The 18,864-nt window shown below is 35.4% G+C and overlaps 1 protein-coding gene and 1 long non-coding RNA gene across 12 annotated transcripts; one reads left to right on the top strand and one right to left on the bottom strand.

Annotated features, from left to right (window-relative positions):
• Positions 1-1,273: 1,273 nt before the first annotated feature.
• LOC145596648 (uncharacterized) lies at positions 1,274-17,614 on the bottom strand. 3 transcript variants are annotated; one of them, XM_081652861.1, is made up of 10 exons: positions 17,361-17,614; positions 17,199-17,279; positions 5,156-5,255; positions 4,856-5,052; positions 4,470-4,572; positions 2,863-2,963; positions 2,609-2,783; positions 1,977-2,147; positions 1,778-1,878; positions 1,274-1,580 (listed from the first exon to the last, which is right to left on the bottom strand). In XM_081652861.1, the coding sequence occupies exons 1-10, from the start codon at positions 17,592-17,594 to the stop codon at positions 1,503-1,505; spliced, it is 1,341 nt and encodes a 446-aa protein (XP_081508987.1). In that variant the 5' UTR covers positions 17,595-17,614; the 3' UTR covers positions 1,274-1,502. The 3 variants fall into 3 exon arrangements, with proteins under 3 accessions (XP_081508987.1, XP_081508988.1, XP_081508989.1); XM_081652862.1 differs by lacking the exons at positions 17,199-17,279; positions 17,361-17,614 and adding an exon at positions 11,749-11,906 and having other exon boundaries at positions 5,156-5,291; XM_081652863.1 differs by lacking the exons at positions 17,199-17,279; positions 17,361-17,614 and adding an exon at positions 11,749-11,906.
• Positions 8,127-16,062, top strand: LOC145596649 (uncharacterized). Of its 9 annotated transcripts, none has more exons than XR_014103290.1 (7): positions 8,127-8,265; positions 8,379-8,747; positions 9,457-9,567; positions 10,152-10,182; positions 10,275-10,347; positions 10,568-10,818; positions 15,789-16,062. It is a non-coding gene; the product is annotated as an uncharacterized LOC145596649 (long non-coding RNA). The 9 variants fall into 9 exon arrangements; XR_014103282.1 differs by having other exon boundaries at positions 9,457-9,587; XR_014103288.1 differs by having other exon boundaries at positions 10,275-10,818.
• Positions 17,615-18,864: the final 1,250 nt, after the last annotated feature.

Raw genomic sequence — 18,864 nt, 5'->3', positions numbered from 1 at the left:
GATGGCTTGATTATGCTACCTAAATCACAAAAAATTGTTTTAATCATTAAATTAATTAATAAAAACTAAAAAGGTTTATAATGTAAACGATTTATAAAGATATAATACCTCTTCGTACTTTGATTTTCCAATCATTTTTGAATGAATTTAATTCTCTGATTTAATTAGATCTACATGTAAAAACAAAATTCAATAAACAAAACATAAACATATAATCATTAAGTTTTTCAAATAAACACAATTGAAACAATAATCACAAATATATACATTTAACACATGAATTTAAAAATTAAACTAAGAATTACGCAACCATTGGTGACCTAAAACGGACACGAAATTCGCTTGATTTGGTTTTGTATTGATATGAGATTTTATGTGTGTCGTAGAATGCGTCAATTTATAGTGGTAGGCATCACAAATTTTAATTTAATTACAATTAAAAAATAATTTTTATTCCTTATCATAAACACTATAAAGATTATCTTAGATTTATAAATCCTATATCTAAAGATGATTTTTTTAAAAGATAAATTTTAGTTTTTTAAATAAATTAAATCCTCATAAATCATTATTCGTTGTTTTTACATACGTGGAAAATTTCTTAAATCTCATTCGTCGTTGTTATTAAGGTGGCAAGTGAATATTTTTTAATTCTAAAACAAAATAAAATTCTAATTTTTAATTGGTCAAAACTATACCTTTGCTTATATGGCGCGCCGAATGCTCTCCAAAAATGCCTACTTTATTTATATATATTAGATTAGATTAGATTTTTTATTTTTTATTTTTTATTTTTTATTTTTTATTTATTTTTTATTTTTTATTTATTTTTTATTTTTACAAAATAAGGGTACCACTTGATAGAATTGGAAAAAAAAAAAAAAAGTTGTCTTTCATGTAGAATTTTTGAACCTAGGAGGGCAACATGTGGAATTTCCCAAAAAGAAACTATGTACTCTTTGCATCTAACTTTCTTGTTGATACTTGATTGTGTAAGTTGAACTACAAATGTTACAACTATATCAACATATGAAAGCGGATCATTAAATCACTAAATAGCAGCCCTAAAAATAGCAGTCCAGAATTTCTCACAGAGCAAAGATTCTACGGTTCTACTTGATGCACTGCAATGAGAATTAGATAGTAGTTTCCACTTACTAATGGTGCTGCACTTACATGGTACATGGTAGTCACTAATGGAATGCTCAAGAAGTTATATTATGCAGACGATTCATTATGTACTGTAGTTTCATTCCTTTTGTTTTCGAGGATGTGAAAAATTATACAAGCATGTGTGTGTATTTACATAAAGAAGAAATGAAGAAATTATATAAGTATGTGTGTATATACATACAGAAGAAATGAAGTATAATTAACTAATAAAAATCAGGTTATCTATTTCCATGTGTACTGTACAAATAAGACCTTTGTATAAGTCCCATGCCTTCTGGATTACTCCTTATAGGTTGTTTAGATCAAAGAGCAAGACACGGCGACAGAATTCAGCCCGCAAAAGATGTATCAAGTTCATCATGAGCACTGAGAAAATTAATTATACATGGATAAACCTTCTTGGCAGCCTGCATTCCGAAAAGAGAGAGAGATTAATACCATTTTATGCCAACAGAAGCCATTCACAGGAAGCAAAAACGCGACTACTATTTCTGGACGAAGGGACACTATTCTTTTGAGACTTACAGAGCACCATGTAAAAGTGAAAGATATATAAGCTTGTGAGTGACATAATATAGAGAAGGCATAAAAGAAGATGGCTTACGAAACGGCCTCCCACTAAATCATAGTGAGCATAATGTGGACCACCAATTTCTCCAAAAACCTTGTATGAAATCATTTTCTCTGGGATCACCTTAACTGTTTCTGTTACATCATGTTAAATCACCTAAAAAATCAATATGAAGAAATAAAAGTAGTGTACATATTTGATACACATAAGAACTCCTGCAGTATATTTATACCGTATACAGCTTCAGGAGGACAGATTAAGTCGCGATCACCAGCAATGGCCAAGATAGGGACATTGCTCTTATGGAGATGATCCTTGTACAAAAATGTTCCAGATCGATCACGTAAACCAGAGCTCTCAAAGGCTGTTGCTAATTGTAAGAGGAGTTTCGCAGGTATTGTACCTGTAACCCAAGTATATGAACAAATTGCATTGCAATTGAAACTTAGCTAATCACTGACATGCTGAATAAAACATGGTGCTAAGTCTTCAAAGTAATGGTTATGTTACCTGAGTTCAAATGTACCAATTATTACTTTCAAGAGTTTATTCTTATTTTCATTGAATTAATGGTTTAAGTTCCACCATCTAAAGCATACGGATGTGTCCTGGTCTCCTGGTTTAGCATTAATGTTGACCTCCATATCTTTTTGTTAGTGAACAATAGCAAATCATGCGCTGAATCATGTGTAGTGTATTAAGTAGTGTGACTAGTGTCAATTCATTGATCAATGATAGTTCCAAATTGTGAGGTTATGTGGAAGATAGTTGTAGATATACGTATCGGTAACTACACACTTTCACGTATTAACTCAGAAGAAATAGATCAGGGGCTAGAGAAAAGAGATAAAGCCTATTACTCACAGAAGTTCTTGAGCACAAGCCTGTCAAACATTTCTGGAATCATCATGTCCTGAGCAGATATCTGAGAATTAAGCCAGGACAATAGAAATGGAGCACGAGAAGCTAGAGGATGCAGTGCTGCAAATATTGTGCCCATGGGAATCGATGTGATATTTAAAGCCTCTGCAGGATCCGTCTACAAAACAACGGTGTTATTTAGTAGCTAGAAAAACATATTAGCTGAAAGACAAAGTTTACCCAAACAGTATTTTTACCAAAGGCAAGAGTAATTCTAGAGAAGATTTTGATGATGAATAGTCAAGTGTTGATGCTAGTGTGGTAACTGCTGCAAAATCAGAGTCTCTTCCTTCAAATCCTAGGAAAAATATTTCGATCAGTTACATGATACCATAATCCTTAAACAAATACTACATACATGCTACACAGCTATAAGAGAACACCTGAAAAATTTAATTGTGACACAAATCAAGGCATTCACTATTTAGAAATGCAATTACCAGTATAACTGACTTATGGAAGCCTGTATTCCTGTGTAAAATCTGTATAAGTTACTATTGCCAAGTCTACAAGATTACAGCTACAGAAAACTCAGTGAATATGAGGGTAGCCAATGAAGACATCGTGATGGCATCTAAAATATGAAAACAAATTAAAATGTTCATTTACCCCAAAAGGTTTGCTGGTGAATCTCAAATCTGATTTCCTTGACATAGAACCAGAAATGGCTTGCCTAGCTCTTTTAAGGATATGTTCAAAGAACATTATATTATTTGTAGTCATACAGCATCCGCTTGAAATTCTTAAGCAACTCTTCTCGATGAATCAAAAAGTTAATCAGTAAGTTGATCTACTTTCAAGCACTAGCCTACTTTCTTGCCATCAGTAACAAAAATTGCTGATTTATAGACTACCCTAGCACCAAGTTAGTTCAAAGTTCCAAAATAATTGTTACTCAGATGACCCTCCAAGAAGCTTCCAGATGCACTATAGACATGCAGAAATCAGCCAACTTTTTATCTTTGACAGTATGTATAACTGTTAATTTGATCTATGCTTTGTGGGGAAGACGGAATGAACTCGGGGCAACTAAAAGGTGTAAACCCTACCCAACTCAGGATTTTATAAGGCCCTAAATAGCATATTCAGCCTGAATGTGAATCTTGAAAAGTAGAGTATAGTTGCTTAAAAGGCCAGTCATGAAATTTACCATCTGTAATGTTAAGGAATTTATAAAGGTTATAAGAACAATACCTGTTAGCTTCCATGCAACGGATTTTACATACTCCATAAAATTTATAGCAACTTCTTGTAAAGAAGGTCAGATAGGCTCTATTTAGTGGACTAGGTATAAGTTAAACTAACTATCCTGGGAAAAAAAAAAAGAAAAAAAAAAAACAACAGGAAAAACATACTAGCTTTTTACTAGTTTAAAGTTACATTGAAATTACTAAAGTAAACCCTAAAGTTAAAATAAGGTAAAAGGTTCAAACAGATGTTTAATCAAACTGTCTAACAAGAGACTAGCCACTAGCTCAATGAATCTACACTTTTGGGGTTTAAATTATTAATTGAGTAGAAAATTGGGAAAAGGAATAATCTTTGGATAAAATTAAACCTGGAGCAGTTTCAGGGAAGGCAAAGCAGTTCTGGTTGTTCTTCAGAGAATTGGAATGGAGAAAATGAAAATGAGCTTGTACAATATTAGTAGGAAATTTGGAATAAGAATCTAAAGTAATATGTCAATCAACTAAAACCAAAAGCTAATGTTTTATCGTTCTCTCTATTGACATACAATCAACCAGTTAACCACCAACAGTTTCAGAGCACAAAACACGGCAAACTTGAAAAAATGTTCACATACCACACAATGAGAGCACTGCATACAGCAAAATACCACCCATAGAGTGCCCAATGGAAAGCAATTTTCCATCGCGAGGGTTGCATTGCGTCTTAATGTAGTCTACCTGCAAAAAGGATTATTTTGCAGATGATCAGCTTTACACACTATTTATACCTCATTCTATATTATGATACCTGTTTATCATAGTATTTATTGCACTCTTCTGTTTCAAACTACATGAATCTGTCGATTTTCTTTTCTAAAACATCATTTTTTACCATAGTATACCATCAAAGAGAATTGTTATCTTCATCTTCTTTGACATTTATTAAAATTCACTTTTTTTTTACCTAAACTGTTTCTAACTTAATGTTTAAGCTAATTAAAGAAAAACATTAAAACATTACCACTAGAGGCAGATCTTCTTTTACGAGCTGATCAAAATCCCATTCACTGTCCAGAAACAGGTTTAGCTGTCTTTGAATATCTGCTATCATCGGCACAAGTTGCTCATTCATTTCAAGAAATGGCAGTGGTGATGAACTCCAACTCGAATCCTTAATCTGGGATTGACCAGCAGTGGTTTGATTTGACTTTGACAACCCTGCAAGTTCATTATCTTAAACTGCTGTGCTTTATAAATGACAGTTCCTACCCAGGAGAAAATTATGATTTAAAATACATGCATCATTTAGCAGGCATCTCACTTTTAAAGGATTCTAAACCTCTCATACTCAATCCAGCACCTCGCACTTCTAGAATCCATGTGTCAAATCCTTCGCCTGACATATGACGGGCAAACGAGGACTGCAATCATCCGAATGCATCAGTTTTATCTCAAAACTGAGAAAAAAACAAGTCACAGTTATAAGACAGTTCACGAAGAGAAAGCAGGAAGGACATTGTAGTGTACTTGAAAACAAAATACTGGTGATTGAGAACAGCAGATTGATGAAGTATTAAATTTTCCAAATTCACAATTTGGTAGCTAAATCAATGATCAAAGAGATAAATTTTAGACAACAATGCATTTACAATTACGGGGTAAACTAGCTCAAAGTGCATTCACTGCTTATGTGATTGATGAACGCAAGGAATTGGATGAAAATGGTGACCCCTGATTAATTTGTTAGATATAATAAGCTTGTAAGGTTATGTTGTTGCATTACATGTATAATGCATTGCTCGACATTTATATGAATTTTACCATGCTAAAGGCATATGTGATGCCTTAGAAATGAAGTATGGGTTAGATGATGATGAGACTAAGCATTACTTTATTAGTTAAACCTAACATTTGTATTAGTATTGCTGCTAAGGGTTTGTCCATATGTGAGTAGATTGTTGTTGTTGTCTTGATTGAAAAATTGTTACCATCAGGGAAGGAGTATAGGAACCAATTCATGCACAAAAAGAGGGACCTTGTTAGAATCTGACAATATAATTGCTAACAGGTTTCACAACAATAAAAAGGGCCAACAATAGGATGTGGGATTCTAGGACATGGAGAAAAGGGTTGCGAAAACAAAAGGGAGGGAAAGAGCCAAGCCAACTTGTTAGAATCTTACAATATAATTGCTGTTGTTTTGAAGTAATTATTCTTACAAAAATTACCATAGAATGGATCATTGACACGTTTGCACCAACCAAAGCATTTTCATTGTACGAAAAGATGGAAGGTGAAGGTATGTTCATAGGTGATTCTACTAGTGCCCAAGTCAATGGAAAAGGGAAGATTACTCTCAAACTCACATCTAGAAAATGATTACTCTTAATAATGTTCTTGATGTAACTGTTTGGAAGTTTGTTGATTAAAGCTGGACTAAAATTATCAACTGATTCTGATATAGTTAGGAATGGGTTATTTGTGAGATTTTGTAATGATGGACTGTTCGTTTTACCTGTTTATATTAGACGTTTATGAAAACATGCTTGAATAAAGCTAGTAACTCTATTTTCGTTTGCTTTTGTTTACTTTGCTGAGTCTCTTGATCTATATCATGCTAAATTAGGTCATGTTAATATTGTTACCATTAACAAATTCAAACTTTTGTCTTTAATTGCTAGCTTTTCTAATTTTGAACATACAAATTAAATTGTGAAATATGTGTTGAGGCCAAGTAAATGATGGTGCACTTGTGCTTACTCTAGATCTGACTCATTAGGATGTGTGATTATTTCTTTTAAGTCGATTACATATTAATCATTGGCAAGATGTTGTAAATGACGTAAAGAATTCTCTAAGGACCAAGTTTGAAATGAAAAATACAAAGATCATTGGAGTGCATTTCATCGATTACTTAAATGTCTTGGAGGCACCATGGAATGGGGCATACACAACACCATATCTCCTGCTGTTTCGGAAAGGTAAAGTGGTACTAATTGGGTAATGGGTAATGATGAGATAAATTCTACTAGTCGCTTTGTATTTACACTTGGTGGTGGAGGAATATCTTGGAAGTCATATAAACAATCATGTACTTCTATGTCAACTATGGAAACTGAACTTGATTGAGGATGAATAGTTGCATAACATAAAACCGACTCCTTAAGTTGCAATGCCTTGTGATTCACAAGCGGCTATTGCAGTATAAAAGAAAAGTGCATAGAATGGAAAGAAACGGCAGTTTCAGCTCAAGGTTGTCCACGAATTGGAATATGTGAAGTCGGAAAGGAACCTTGCGAATCTGTTTACCTATGGTTTAGCTAGGAGGGCGATTTTGGATGCATCCAGAGGTATGGGGTTGAGACCCATTGTATAATTATAGTAATGAACCCCTACTTTACTCTTAGAATTTAAAGAGTAACATTATGAATCATAATACAACAGAACAACACTGTTTTTTCTGTCCCTCTTATATTATGTCACATTACCACAATGGTTTGAAGATGAGCAAATGTGGTTCTTAATGGACCCATATCCATGTGTGTGGTGGTGCACACTTGATGGGTTCTACCTACTAAGAAATGAATTATGTCAATTCTTAGCATCAAGTTGAAATGGGAGAGCATCCCGTTGTTTTATTATGACTCTTGTTGAAACCCATTGTAAATTATTTCTGAATGTGCCACATTGAAGGAAAAAAATAGACAATTTCATTTTATAAGGTAGAATAGTTACTCTTACCATTACCAATTGGTTTATAGAATTTCTTTGGGCCTCATTTCTTTTGGCTTTTTTTTTAAAAAAGTTTAGCAGTACAAAACTCGAGCTTCATTATAAGAACAATTAGTATAAACACGACATAAATTTTACTACACATCGCTTGACATGAGCTATAATGATTGAGAGTAGTACTAAGAGTCTAAGATGAGTGACCTCCTTGAAAGTCCTCTTCATGCAGCCGACCCCACTTATGGGATTAAGTTGTTCAAGTAGAAAAATAAGAAGAAGAATCTATATCTATACTTCTATACTTAGTATTTAAAAACACAAACCACACACTACTACAAATCCCTTGATTTTTGGACGCTATTGGTTCGACGCTGTGTATGGGGCGTCCACGCGAAAATAAATTCCCGCTTATTTTCGACGCTTTTATGTGTCGAATCAGTTCTTGACAAGAAAAAGCGTCGACAAATTCTTATGATTTGCACGTGACTCAAGGAACCCAAGGAAAATTAAAAAGAAAAAAAAAAGAAATGTAAAAAACCGGCTTATACCCAGGCCACAAATATACCCAAAGTACTCTCTCTCTCTCTCTCTCTAACTCTTAGATCTCAGCACCTCAACACAAAATCCTTCGTCACTGAAATCCTCTTCATCGATCTCTCAATTTCTGGATTTTCTCTCCTCTTCTCAATCATGGTGCTCGAGGTTTTGCCTTATACTCAATCTCATATTAAATTGCTTCCTAAAACGATTTCAAAATTAGGGTTTTCAATTTTACTGACATTCTATTATTCCCCCTTTTTTATTGGAATTTTCAGGCGACTATAATCTGCATCGTCAATTCGGAGTGGATGCGTAATGGTGATTACTCGCCCACCAGATTTCAAGCTCTTTCTGATGCTGTTAATCTCATCTGCGGCACTAAAACTCAGGATTTCTTTCTCGCTCTTCACTTCTTTAAACCCTCATTTACAGTTTGGGGGTTGAATTTGTTATCAATGGTGTTTTTTTTTATGAATGTGGTAGTTAATTGTGGATATTACTTGATGGGTTTTGATGTTATTGATTGATTTCGTGTAGTCTAATCCGGAGAACACTATCGGAATTCTAACAATAGATGGAAAAGGTGTTCGTGTTTTGGTCACTCCCACCAGTTATCTTGGAAAGATAATTAGCTTGTATGCACGGTTAGTTTTCGTTTGATATATCGACATATCGTGAATTGATTAACATAAATCTTGATTATGCATGTTATTGAATTTGTTGCTGTGAATGCATGATTAGAAAGCATGGTTTTTTTAAAACTTTTGTAGCATGTAACTTAGCAGACTTGAGGATTATCACATTAGTACATTATGTCTAGTTAGGTTGATTTTAGGGATAGAAGAAATTGATGGGTTGGATGGGCGGCATTTGGTTTTCTGATCGTATTAGAATATGAAAATGCCTGGTGGTTAGGTTAAGTTAGTGGCTATTGAACAGAATTAGTCAGTGGCTAATATATGTTGATCGATGAAATTGGTACAAGGTGAATGGCTATTTTCAGAATTTTGTGCTAAAATTCTGTTTAGAATTAGTTTGTTACATTTAATTGTTGTGAAATAGCATTGAATTTGTAGTTATTTTATAATAGTAGAAAGCCATTGTATTAGAATCAAGGGTTTTTTTGTATGTCGTGTTTGGTTGTTGATTTTGGTCAGACTTAGAAATTTATGTTTTTTTTTTCCCAATTTTGGGTCTAATTGCAATTCTTTGAGAAATACATAGGCGGCAGCCAAAATCATTCATACTACCACAATCTATTACTCTATATATTTATTCCATTTGTTTTTCTTGCTCATTTTTTAATATGATTGATATAGCTTGATCTAATATGAGATTTTGTTGACATTTCAGGTCTATGGGATGCTCATGGCTAGATTTACATATGAAGACATGAGATTAGCAAAAGAAGATAAGCGGGCATTTGTTCTTACATACTCGAGCTGGATTTATAGGCAGCCAAAGGTATGCTGCAACATGGACTGGTAGGTGACAATCTTTCAACTTGGGAACACCTTCACATGAGTGTTCCCATGGTACTTCAGTTGGTATGGGATCGGGATAGGTATTTCTTATATGTTGTTTATTATTCTTTCCCTGTTATTTGGTAATTTTAATGGGAATTTCTGACTTAGTAAGGAAATAGGCATGTGGTGCTATCTAAAAAATAAAATAAGAGTACAAGTGAGGTTATCAGCCTTGTCCCTTGCCAACTAAAAAATAAAATATGTACATGAGATCATGAAACCTTCGTGTATGATTTGACATTAGATTAGGATTATATTTAAATCATCATTTATGATCTTTCATTTATGATCTTCGGGTCTCATTGCAATTCTTTGAGAAATACTTTGTGGGTGTTTCGCTTTAATTTAGGGCTGTAATTGCTTAGCATTCATACACCTTTATCTCTGATTGTTCTTCTTCATCCCTTAATCTCTTGTTTCTGTCCTTCATTATCTGTGTTTGGTTACCTTTTTTTTTTTTTTAGGAAAAATCTATGTTTGGTTACTTATCTAAGCTAATTCATAGCATTTTGATATTCCCAGGCAGGTTAAAAGAATACTGGGAGTGAAAAAGGTAGCAAATAGCACCGGATTGTTTTAGAAATGGTTCTTTGTTGCCTTATGTCAAGGATCCAAGGCAGATTTAATTTGGTTGGCTGTTTGTAGGAGCTAATCTTTGTAATTGGAGTGCTCTTTTACGCTGGACCATTGTTTGAGATGGGCTTTTCGAATCATCAAAGTTCGTGGCCGGCTTGCTTTTGATGATGATTTAGTTTGCCACATGGTCTAAACAAAAAGAAGATGCCACCTCCTGATGTGGCTTGCATCTTGCAAGCATTCGCTACCTGCACAGGAGGATGGTGCTTCTTCTTGCATGATCCTCTGTGATTCATAATAGCTTAACTCAGGAGCTTTTTAGCTTTTTTACTCAGCACTCTTGTGGTTTTTTGCTTTTAAAGGTACACCTACACCTATTCAGGCACAGTCATGGCCAATTGCAATGCAAGGTTGAGATATTGTGGCAATTGCTAAGACGGGTTCTGGAAAGACCTTAGGCTATCTTCTTCCAGGTTTTATGCATCTTAAGCAGCGCCGCAACAATACACAAATGGGACCAACCGTGTTAGTACTGTCACCGACAAGGGAATTGGCAACACAGATTCAGGATGAGGCTGTGAAATTTGGGAGGTCCTCCAGAATATCTTGCACGGTACAACGTGATCTTTGTTTCTGATAAATGTATTTAGGTTGTCTTGCTTGATTATTTTTAGTGAGGGCACATCTACTTAATTGGAAGTTGAACATAAATTTTGTTTGTTTCTTTTGAATCTGTTCTTAAATTAGGAATCTCTTTAGTATGTTAATGTATATAGCAGTATGCTTTTTTTCAGTTTTTTATTTCAAAACTTGATATTCGAGTTATATGAATTACTACTATTTCGAGTAGAATTTTTGGGATGAATTTGATAAAATGGTCTGGGTCATTGTTGTGGTAAATTTTGGCTGGAGTCGTATGCCATTTTATATTGTTAATTTTTCATGAGTATCTTTTTAGAAGTATTAACTGGTAACCATATCAGCTGAAATCCATAACTGAATTCAGATCTGAAGTTCAGAACTAAAAATCAGATTTGACTCAGAGCTGAAATCTAGAACTAAATTCAGATCTGAAGTTCAGAAATGGAAATCAGAACTTCAATCCAAAAATGCTTGTGTATGTGTGAAATTCAAAGCTTGTGTGTGTGTGTGAAAGTCAGAGCTTGTGTGAATGCTTGCTTGTGATGTGTGTGTGTGTGTGTGTGTGTGCGTGTGTGTGTGTGTGTGTGTGCCCTGCTCCCCTGCTACTGCTTGTCTGCCCTGCTCCCCTGCTGCTTTTATTCTGCTTGTCTGCCCTGCTCCCCTGCTACTTGCTGTATTGTGTAGTAACTTGTTGTATTGTGTATTGTAACTTGCTGTTTACTATATATTCCTAACAATTTCAGAACTGAAATCCAGAACTAAAAAACTCTTAAACTTTTCAGATCCTGTATTGTGTAGTAACTTGCTGTTTACTATATTCATTGAAGTATTATGCTGCTAGTGCTAAGTTGCAAATGATTGACTTTTCTTTTATGATAAATGAAAAGGAAAAGTGGATTACCTACTGTGATGTGCTATTTCTTAATGTTCAATCAATCAATCAATCAATCAATCAAAGCCTTAATCCCAAAAGTGGGGTCGGCTAACATGAACCAAATTTGATTATTCCGTGTAGTCATCAACATAAATCTTTCTCCTCCATCCCTTACGATCCAAAACTTCATCCTCACGTAAATCCATGCACTTCATATCCTTCCTCACTCCTTCCAACCAAGTCATCTTTGGTCTCCCTCTTCCTCGTTTAATCCCTCCATGGTCCCACTCTTCCACTCTTCGCACCGGTGCACCCTCGGGTCTCCGTCTTACATGTCCAAACCAACGCAGACGATTTTCCCTTAATTTATCTACAATGCCCGCCACACCTACTTTCTTGCGAATAACCTCATTTCTGATTCTATCTCTTAAAGTGTTTCCACACATCCACCTTAACATGCGCATTTCCGTAACCTCCATCTTTTTAATATGCTCTTTCTTAGAAGCCCAACATTCTGTACCATAGAGCAACACTGGTCTTATGGCAGTCCTGTAGAATTTTCCCTTCAACTTTAAGGGAATGCTGCGGTCGCATAGCACTCCCTTGGCCGCTCTCCATTTAAGCCACCCTGACTTAATCCTGTGGGTCACGTCTTGATCAATGTCACCATTCTTCTGGATGATCGACCCTAGGTACTTAAAACATTCACTCATGGTCAAATCCTTTCCATCCAAACTCACCACTTCATTGCTTGTCCCCCTCTGAGTGCCAAAACGACATACCAAATATTCAGTCTTACTCCGACTTAGCTTAAACCCTCTAGATTCCAACCTTTGCCTCAATTGCTCCAACTTGACATTAACCCCATCCTTAGTCTCATCCACCAAAACGATATCATCTGCGAACAGCATACACCATGGAACCTCATCTTGAATTGGTCTAGTTAATTCGTCTAGAACCGTTGCAAAAAGAAAAGGGCTTAATGCAGACCCTTGATGCAATCCGATTGTAATAGGGAAATCTTTTGTCAACCCTCCGCATGTCCTCACATTTGTTGACACATCCCGATACATATCCTTAACTAGGTCTACATACCTTCGTGGGATACCTTTCTTCAACATTGCCCACCAAAGTATCTCTCTTGGCACCTTGTCATATGCCTTCTCTAAATCAATAAAGACCATATGAAGATCTTTCTTCTTTACCCTATAAAACTCCATCATTTGTCTTATCAAATGGATTGCCTCCATAGTAGATCTCCCAGGCATAAAACCAAATTGGTTATCTGAAATGCTTGTGCATGCCCTCAACCTTTGTTCAATCACCCTTTCCCACAACTTCATAGTATGGCTCATAAGCTTAATTCCTCGATAGTTAGAACAATCTTGAGCGTCTCCTTTGTTTTTATAAACCGGGACCAAGGTGCTCTTCCTCCAATCTTGTGGGATCCTTGTAGCCGTCCATATCTTGTTGAAAAGGTTTGTTAACCAATCAATACCAATCTTACCCAAACACCTCCACACCTCTATCGGTACCCCATCAGGGCCAACCGCCTTCTTAGGTTTCATCTTCCTCAGTGCAATCTCCACCTCTACTCTCCTAATCCTTCGCACATACTCCATGTTGATTTCTTCATCACTCATAGAGGTATCTCCTATCACAACTCCATTACTTCCATTAAATAATTCATCGAAGTACCCCTTCCACCTGTCCTTGATGCCCTCCTCTTGCACTAGGACCATTTGGTTCTTATCTTTGACACACTTCACCATGCCAATATCCTTCCTTGCCTCTTGTCTTCTCTTTGCCATCTTATAAATGATCCTTTCTCCCTCCTTGGAATCAAGCTTTTCATAAACCTCCTGATATGCCTTTTCTTTTGCTTGGCGAACAGCTGCCTTTGCCTTACTCTTAGCCTCCTTATACGCTGCAAAGGTTTCATCACTCCTACATTTTCCTAAGGCTTGATAGCATTCCCTTTTTTGCTTAATTACTGCTTTCACCTCTTCATTCCACCACGAAGTATCTCTCTGTACCGAAGTTCTTCCCCTTACTTCCCCTAAGACCTCTTTGGCCACTCTTAGGAAACAGTTCTTCATTCGTAACCAGGTCATGTCCGGATCCACCTCTCCATCCCAATCCGCTTCTTCAATTACCTTTTCTGTAAAAACCTTAGCTTTTGCATCCCTTAGGGTCCACCATCTTATCCTTGGTTCTTCTTGTCTAACTTTTTTCTTCGCCTTCTCTTTCAGACGAATAGTCATTACCAATAGCCGGTGTTGGGTGACCACACTCTCCCCTGGGATAACCTTACAGTTTATGCAACTTTGTCTATCTATGCTCCTTGTGAGCAGGAAGTCTATTTGAGTTGCATTTGCTCCATTCCGAAAAGTTATCAAGTGTGAATCCCTCTTCTTAAACCAAGTATTAGCCAAAATTAAATCATATGATTGGGCAAAATCCATAATAGCTTCACCACCGGCGTCCCTCTGCCCATACCCAAAGCCTCCATGGACACTCTCATAGCCATCTCGGCTCGCCCCAACGTGCCCATTTAGATCCCCTCCAATATATAACTTCTCTGAGTGGTGGACACCCTGCACCACCTCGTCTAGGTCCTCCCAAAATTGTCGTTTCTCTTCTGCATCTAAACCCACTTGGGGAGCATAAGCACTGATAACATTCACAATCTCCTTGCCACATAGCAACTTCAGCCTTATCAACCTATCGTTCTTCCGATAGACCTCGATCACCTCTTTTGCCAACCTCTCATCGAGAACCACACCAACTCCGTTCCTAGCTCCACCATTCCTTGTTCTGTGGCTCGTTTCTTGCCCAACATACCATACCTTATACCCCAAAACCAAGCCTCGAGCTCCTTCTCCTGTCCATCTTGTCTCTTGGAGGCACATGATGTTCACGCGTCGTCTTTTCATTACTTCTACCAATTCTGCTGATTTTCCCGTAAGAGACCCCACATTCCAAGAACCAATCCGCAAACTAAATTCTTTTCTCCCACGCTCCCTCCTGATCCCAACTCCAAGTCCTTGATTATTTGACACCACAATTGGGCAATATGGCGCGTCGCTTCTGGGCGACGACCTAGCAACCCTTACATACTTATCACTGCACCCGGGTCTGGGAAGTGCAGCGCGTCGCTCAGTAGGGAACGCCCCAATGGCACGCCCTTGCTCATTTGACACCACACTCGGGCAATGTGGCGCGTCGCTTCTGGGCGACGACCTAGCAACCCTTGCATACTTATCACTACACCCGGGTCTAGGAAGTGCAGCGCGTCGCTGAGTAGGGAACGCCCCCACGAAAATATCTGTTTGGCTCATGTCATGGGATGTGACGAAGTTTTATACTGGCTGTCACTGGCCTACCGTAACCCTCCTCCTTTATCCAGGCTTGGGACTGGCAGCGGGAAACCCACTGGCGGAGTTGAAAAGGAAAAGTGGATTACAAGCTGATTATTTAATGCAGATATGTTGGTTGATTATTTGATTGTGATTACCTACTGTGATGTGCTATTTCTTGACTATCTAGTTGCCTACTTAAATTGATTTAGTCTACATGCCTACTTAGAACTAATATTTTGCATCTGGTAAAAGGGTATGACAATGAAAATTATGAATCTTTAGTGATTTGAGATATGATGAAGTGATGTGCTGTATCTTTATCTGCTGAGTTGATTTGGACTTAATCTCAGGAACTTCAAAGAGAATCCATTGAGTCTCCATTTCTAAATCTGATCCATTAGTTCCCACCTATTGGGAACACCACCATGCTTTGAACCTAAATATGCTAAGAAAATTTTTATTATGTAGAAGGTGAGGCTTCATTTAGCCATCTATTGACTTGGTTAATTGGGATAACAAAACCTGTAGTGCTCTGTATAATCATGCTACCAACTGCAACATCAACTTTGATTATGCTCATTTGGATTGTGCTGTGTATAAGCCAATATAATTTTGAGCTTGTGTGTGTGTGTGTGTGTGTGTGTAAGGCTATATTGTGTAATGTACTAATTTATACTTTGTTTTTTTTTTTTTTTTTTTTTGAAGATTGGAAAAGGCAATGTATAGTAGGAGCAACAAGAGAATAGGTCGGGACACTTGAGCATCAAAACAAGCGACTATATTGTCTATAACGCCATCATCTATCTATTTTGGTTTTTAGTCATATTTATATTAGTGATGTATTATTTAGGGACAAGCTACTATAATATGCGACTTTTTTTTATTTAGTTAATTGTGTTGATGTTATCTTTTATTTATAAATTTGGTAATTGTTAGCAACATACTCTTATTATTGTTGATTACTTATTGTTTTTTTTAATCTGATCTTGTTATATTGAATATTTGTTTATTTCAATTTTAATGTTATTAATTTAATTTATGATAAATTTAAATAACTATAATGTATGTATGATGGTAATAATTTAATAAAAGGAAAAAAAAAAAGCTTAAAAAATAAATCTAGACGCTTTTTAATGTCTACATAATTGCACATTTTCAAATTTCAAAGACTTTCCCGCCATACGATAGGCTGACACGAATAAACGCAAGACAACAAAAAGCGTCGCTAAATTTGATTATGTGGACGGGAAAAAGCGTCGCTAAAAAACTACATACATTTGGGATAATGCGCGAAATACGTAATTTTCGACGCTTTGTATATTAGTTTGGACACTAAAAAGCGTCGAGAATCTCGACGCTTTTATGTGTCGCTGATAAATTTTCGACTCATGTATTTGTGACGCTTTTTTGCAGCGTCGAGAAATAATTTTTCGACGCTTTTTAGCGTCGAAAAAAGGCCTAAAAAGCGTCCAAAAAACACGCTTTTTGTAGTAGTGACAAATTTTTCATGACACGTGTCATTACAAGCCACTCATTACCCCATATGACACATGTCACCTCCCTTAATTTTTTTTGTTTAAGTCTTTATGTATTCTATAACTTGCAAATTCAAGTAAGAAAATGAAGTGTTTCATTTCCACTATAATAAAAAGTTGAACTAATTATTACACATTACTTAACCATATGAATTATAATAAAAATTGTTTTTTCATTTCCTAGACTTCAAATATAACTTAAACCAATATCTCATTTCATATCCCACAATGTTCATGTATATATACTTAACTAGATTAAGTCATTTTCTTCCACAGTTCTACCCTCAATCTCTTTTTTCTTATAAGTTTTAGCATGAAACAATTACTTCGTATTTTATATCAAAAGTTTCAATTATTAAAAAACATACCTACATATGAAAATAATTCAAGTAATAACCCATGCATTGAACGGGCCAAAAGACTAGTTATACTTAAACATGAGAGATACTTGATTACTAGCTCAAAATAACCCAATTGTCCGAATTTTAGAAACAAACAAAAACAATCAAATTAAAAAACTGAAAACACTTTTGTATTATAAATAAAAAAAAAAAAAATAAATAAAAATGAGAAGACTGACTTGAGGGGAGAGATCATATCCAACAGCATTAGTTCCAACACCAGACAACAATAACAGCGGATGATTTCTAGCTTTTATCGCCTGCATCGAATCACTCATTTCATCATACCCCAATTTTTAAAAAATAAATTGAAAAAAAAAAAGAAAAAATAAGAAAGGTACATTAGGAGAAGGAAGGTAACGCCAGAGTGCAAGTCGCCAATCTGTATTTGGAACATTTACATAATGAAGTTCATCTGCTGTGCAATTCTCCGGCTTTTCTACCACTGCTGCTCTCACCTTCATCGTTCCCAAACGACGTCGTCTTGTTCGAATCCATTTCTGATGAGTCGGGTTTACCCATTTCATCATTCGGATATCCGGTTTAACTATACTTGTGTCCATTCTTGTGATCATTTTGGATTTCTTATTTACAAATAACAATACTTCAAATCATATAAAATTGAAAAATTACACTTGTATATATATATAGTCTAGATTATACGTGAGGTGGCGGGGTGTTAACGGATGTATGTTTGTGGGGTCCACATTTTTAATGGATAAATACGGATTATTAAGTAGAAGTATTTATTTTGGATAGGACCAAAGTGTTTGAGGGTTTCGTGGCCAAGTGACTAACATTAACATTACTATGTTTATCTACCACATGAAATTTTATTAAGATCTTTTAAATGTGGGTGAGAATGTGAGAATGGAGATTATTTATTTGGTGTTGAATCTTGCATGAAATCTAATTTTGATGAAATGGTTTACTTTTAGAATGATTAAAAGGAAAAAAAAAAGTGTAAATTTGGTATGTTAAGAGAACATGGTTTAGAAACAAATAAGATGTATAAAGACTAGAATAGACCCGGTCTACAATAACTTATTGTAGATCCAACCTTCTAGTATACCATACGAATGTGATTATATTATACGAAATGTGATTATAAAACTACAGAAGTAATTATATCATCTGAAACTGTTATGTAAATGTATCACTCAAAAAGTAAATTTATCATTATAAAAAGTATCAAATAGTAAATTACATCATTCAAAAGATGATTTTTAAATTTTATCATCCTAAAGATAATTATATAATCTCATTAAATGGTTTAATATGAGATTATATAATTCAAAATATGACTCACAAAAAGATAATTATATCGTCTAAAAAAGTGATTATATCATCCAGAATGTGATTATATTATTTGAAAGTGTTAAATTTTGGGTCTACAATAATTTATTGTAGACTGGGTCCATACAAGACCAATTGAACAAGATGATAAAATGTACCACTACATATAATAGGTGACAGGTGGTATATATTTTAGAAGAAAATAATCAACGACATAGGATGACAAAAAGTACCACTACATGCATAATATATAGTACACAAAAAGTAATATTAAAGCAACTTATACTTTAATGGTACATTATACATGCATAATAGTACACAAAAGTGGCGTATCCAGGAATTCAGAAGTGCGGGTTCAGTATTGTTACAAAATAAGATATAGCCCCCCGGTCTTTTTAAATTGCAACGTTGAGCATTTTACGCTTGTCAATGCAAATTCTATAACTAAAATATTTTAGATTACATTTTTGTAAAAATTAAATTAAGAGTTGATATCAATAAAGCATTTTTCTAGACGAATTGGAGTAAAGACTAAATACAGTCCCTGAA

This window comes from Chenopodium album, chromosome 20 (genome assembly GCF_948465745.1).
Source record: "Chenopodium album chromosome 20, dcCheAlbu1.1, whole genome shotgun sequence".
Taxonomy (NCBI): domain Eukaryota; kingdom Viridiplantae; phylum Streptophyta; class Magnoliopsida; order Caryophyllales; family Amaranthaceae; genus Chenopodium; species Chenopodium album.
This window is presented reverse-complemented; position numbering and strand designations above follow the sequence as displayed.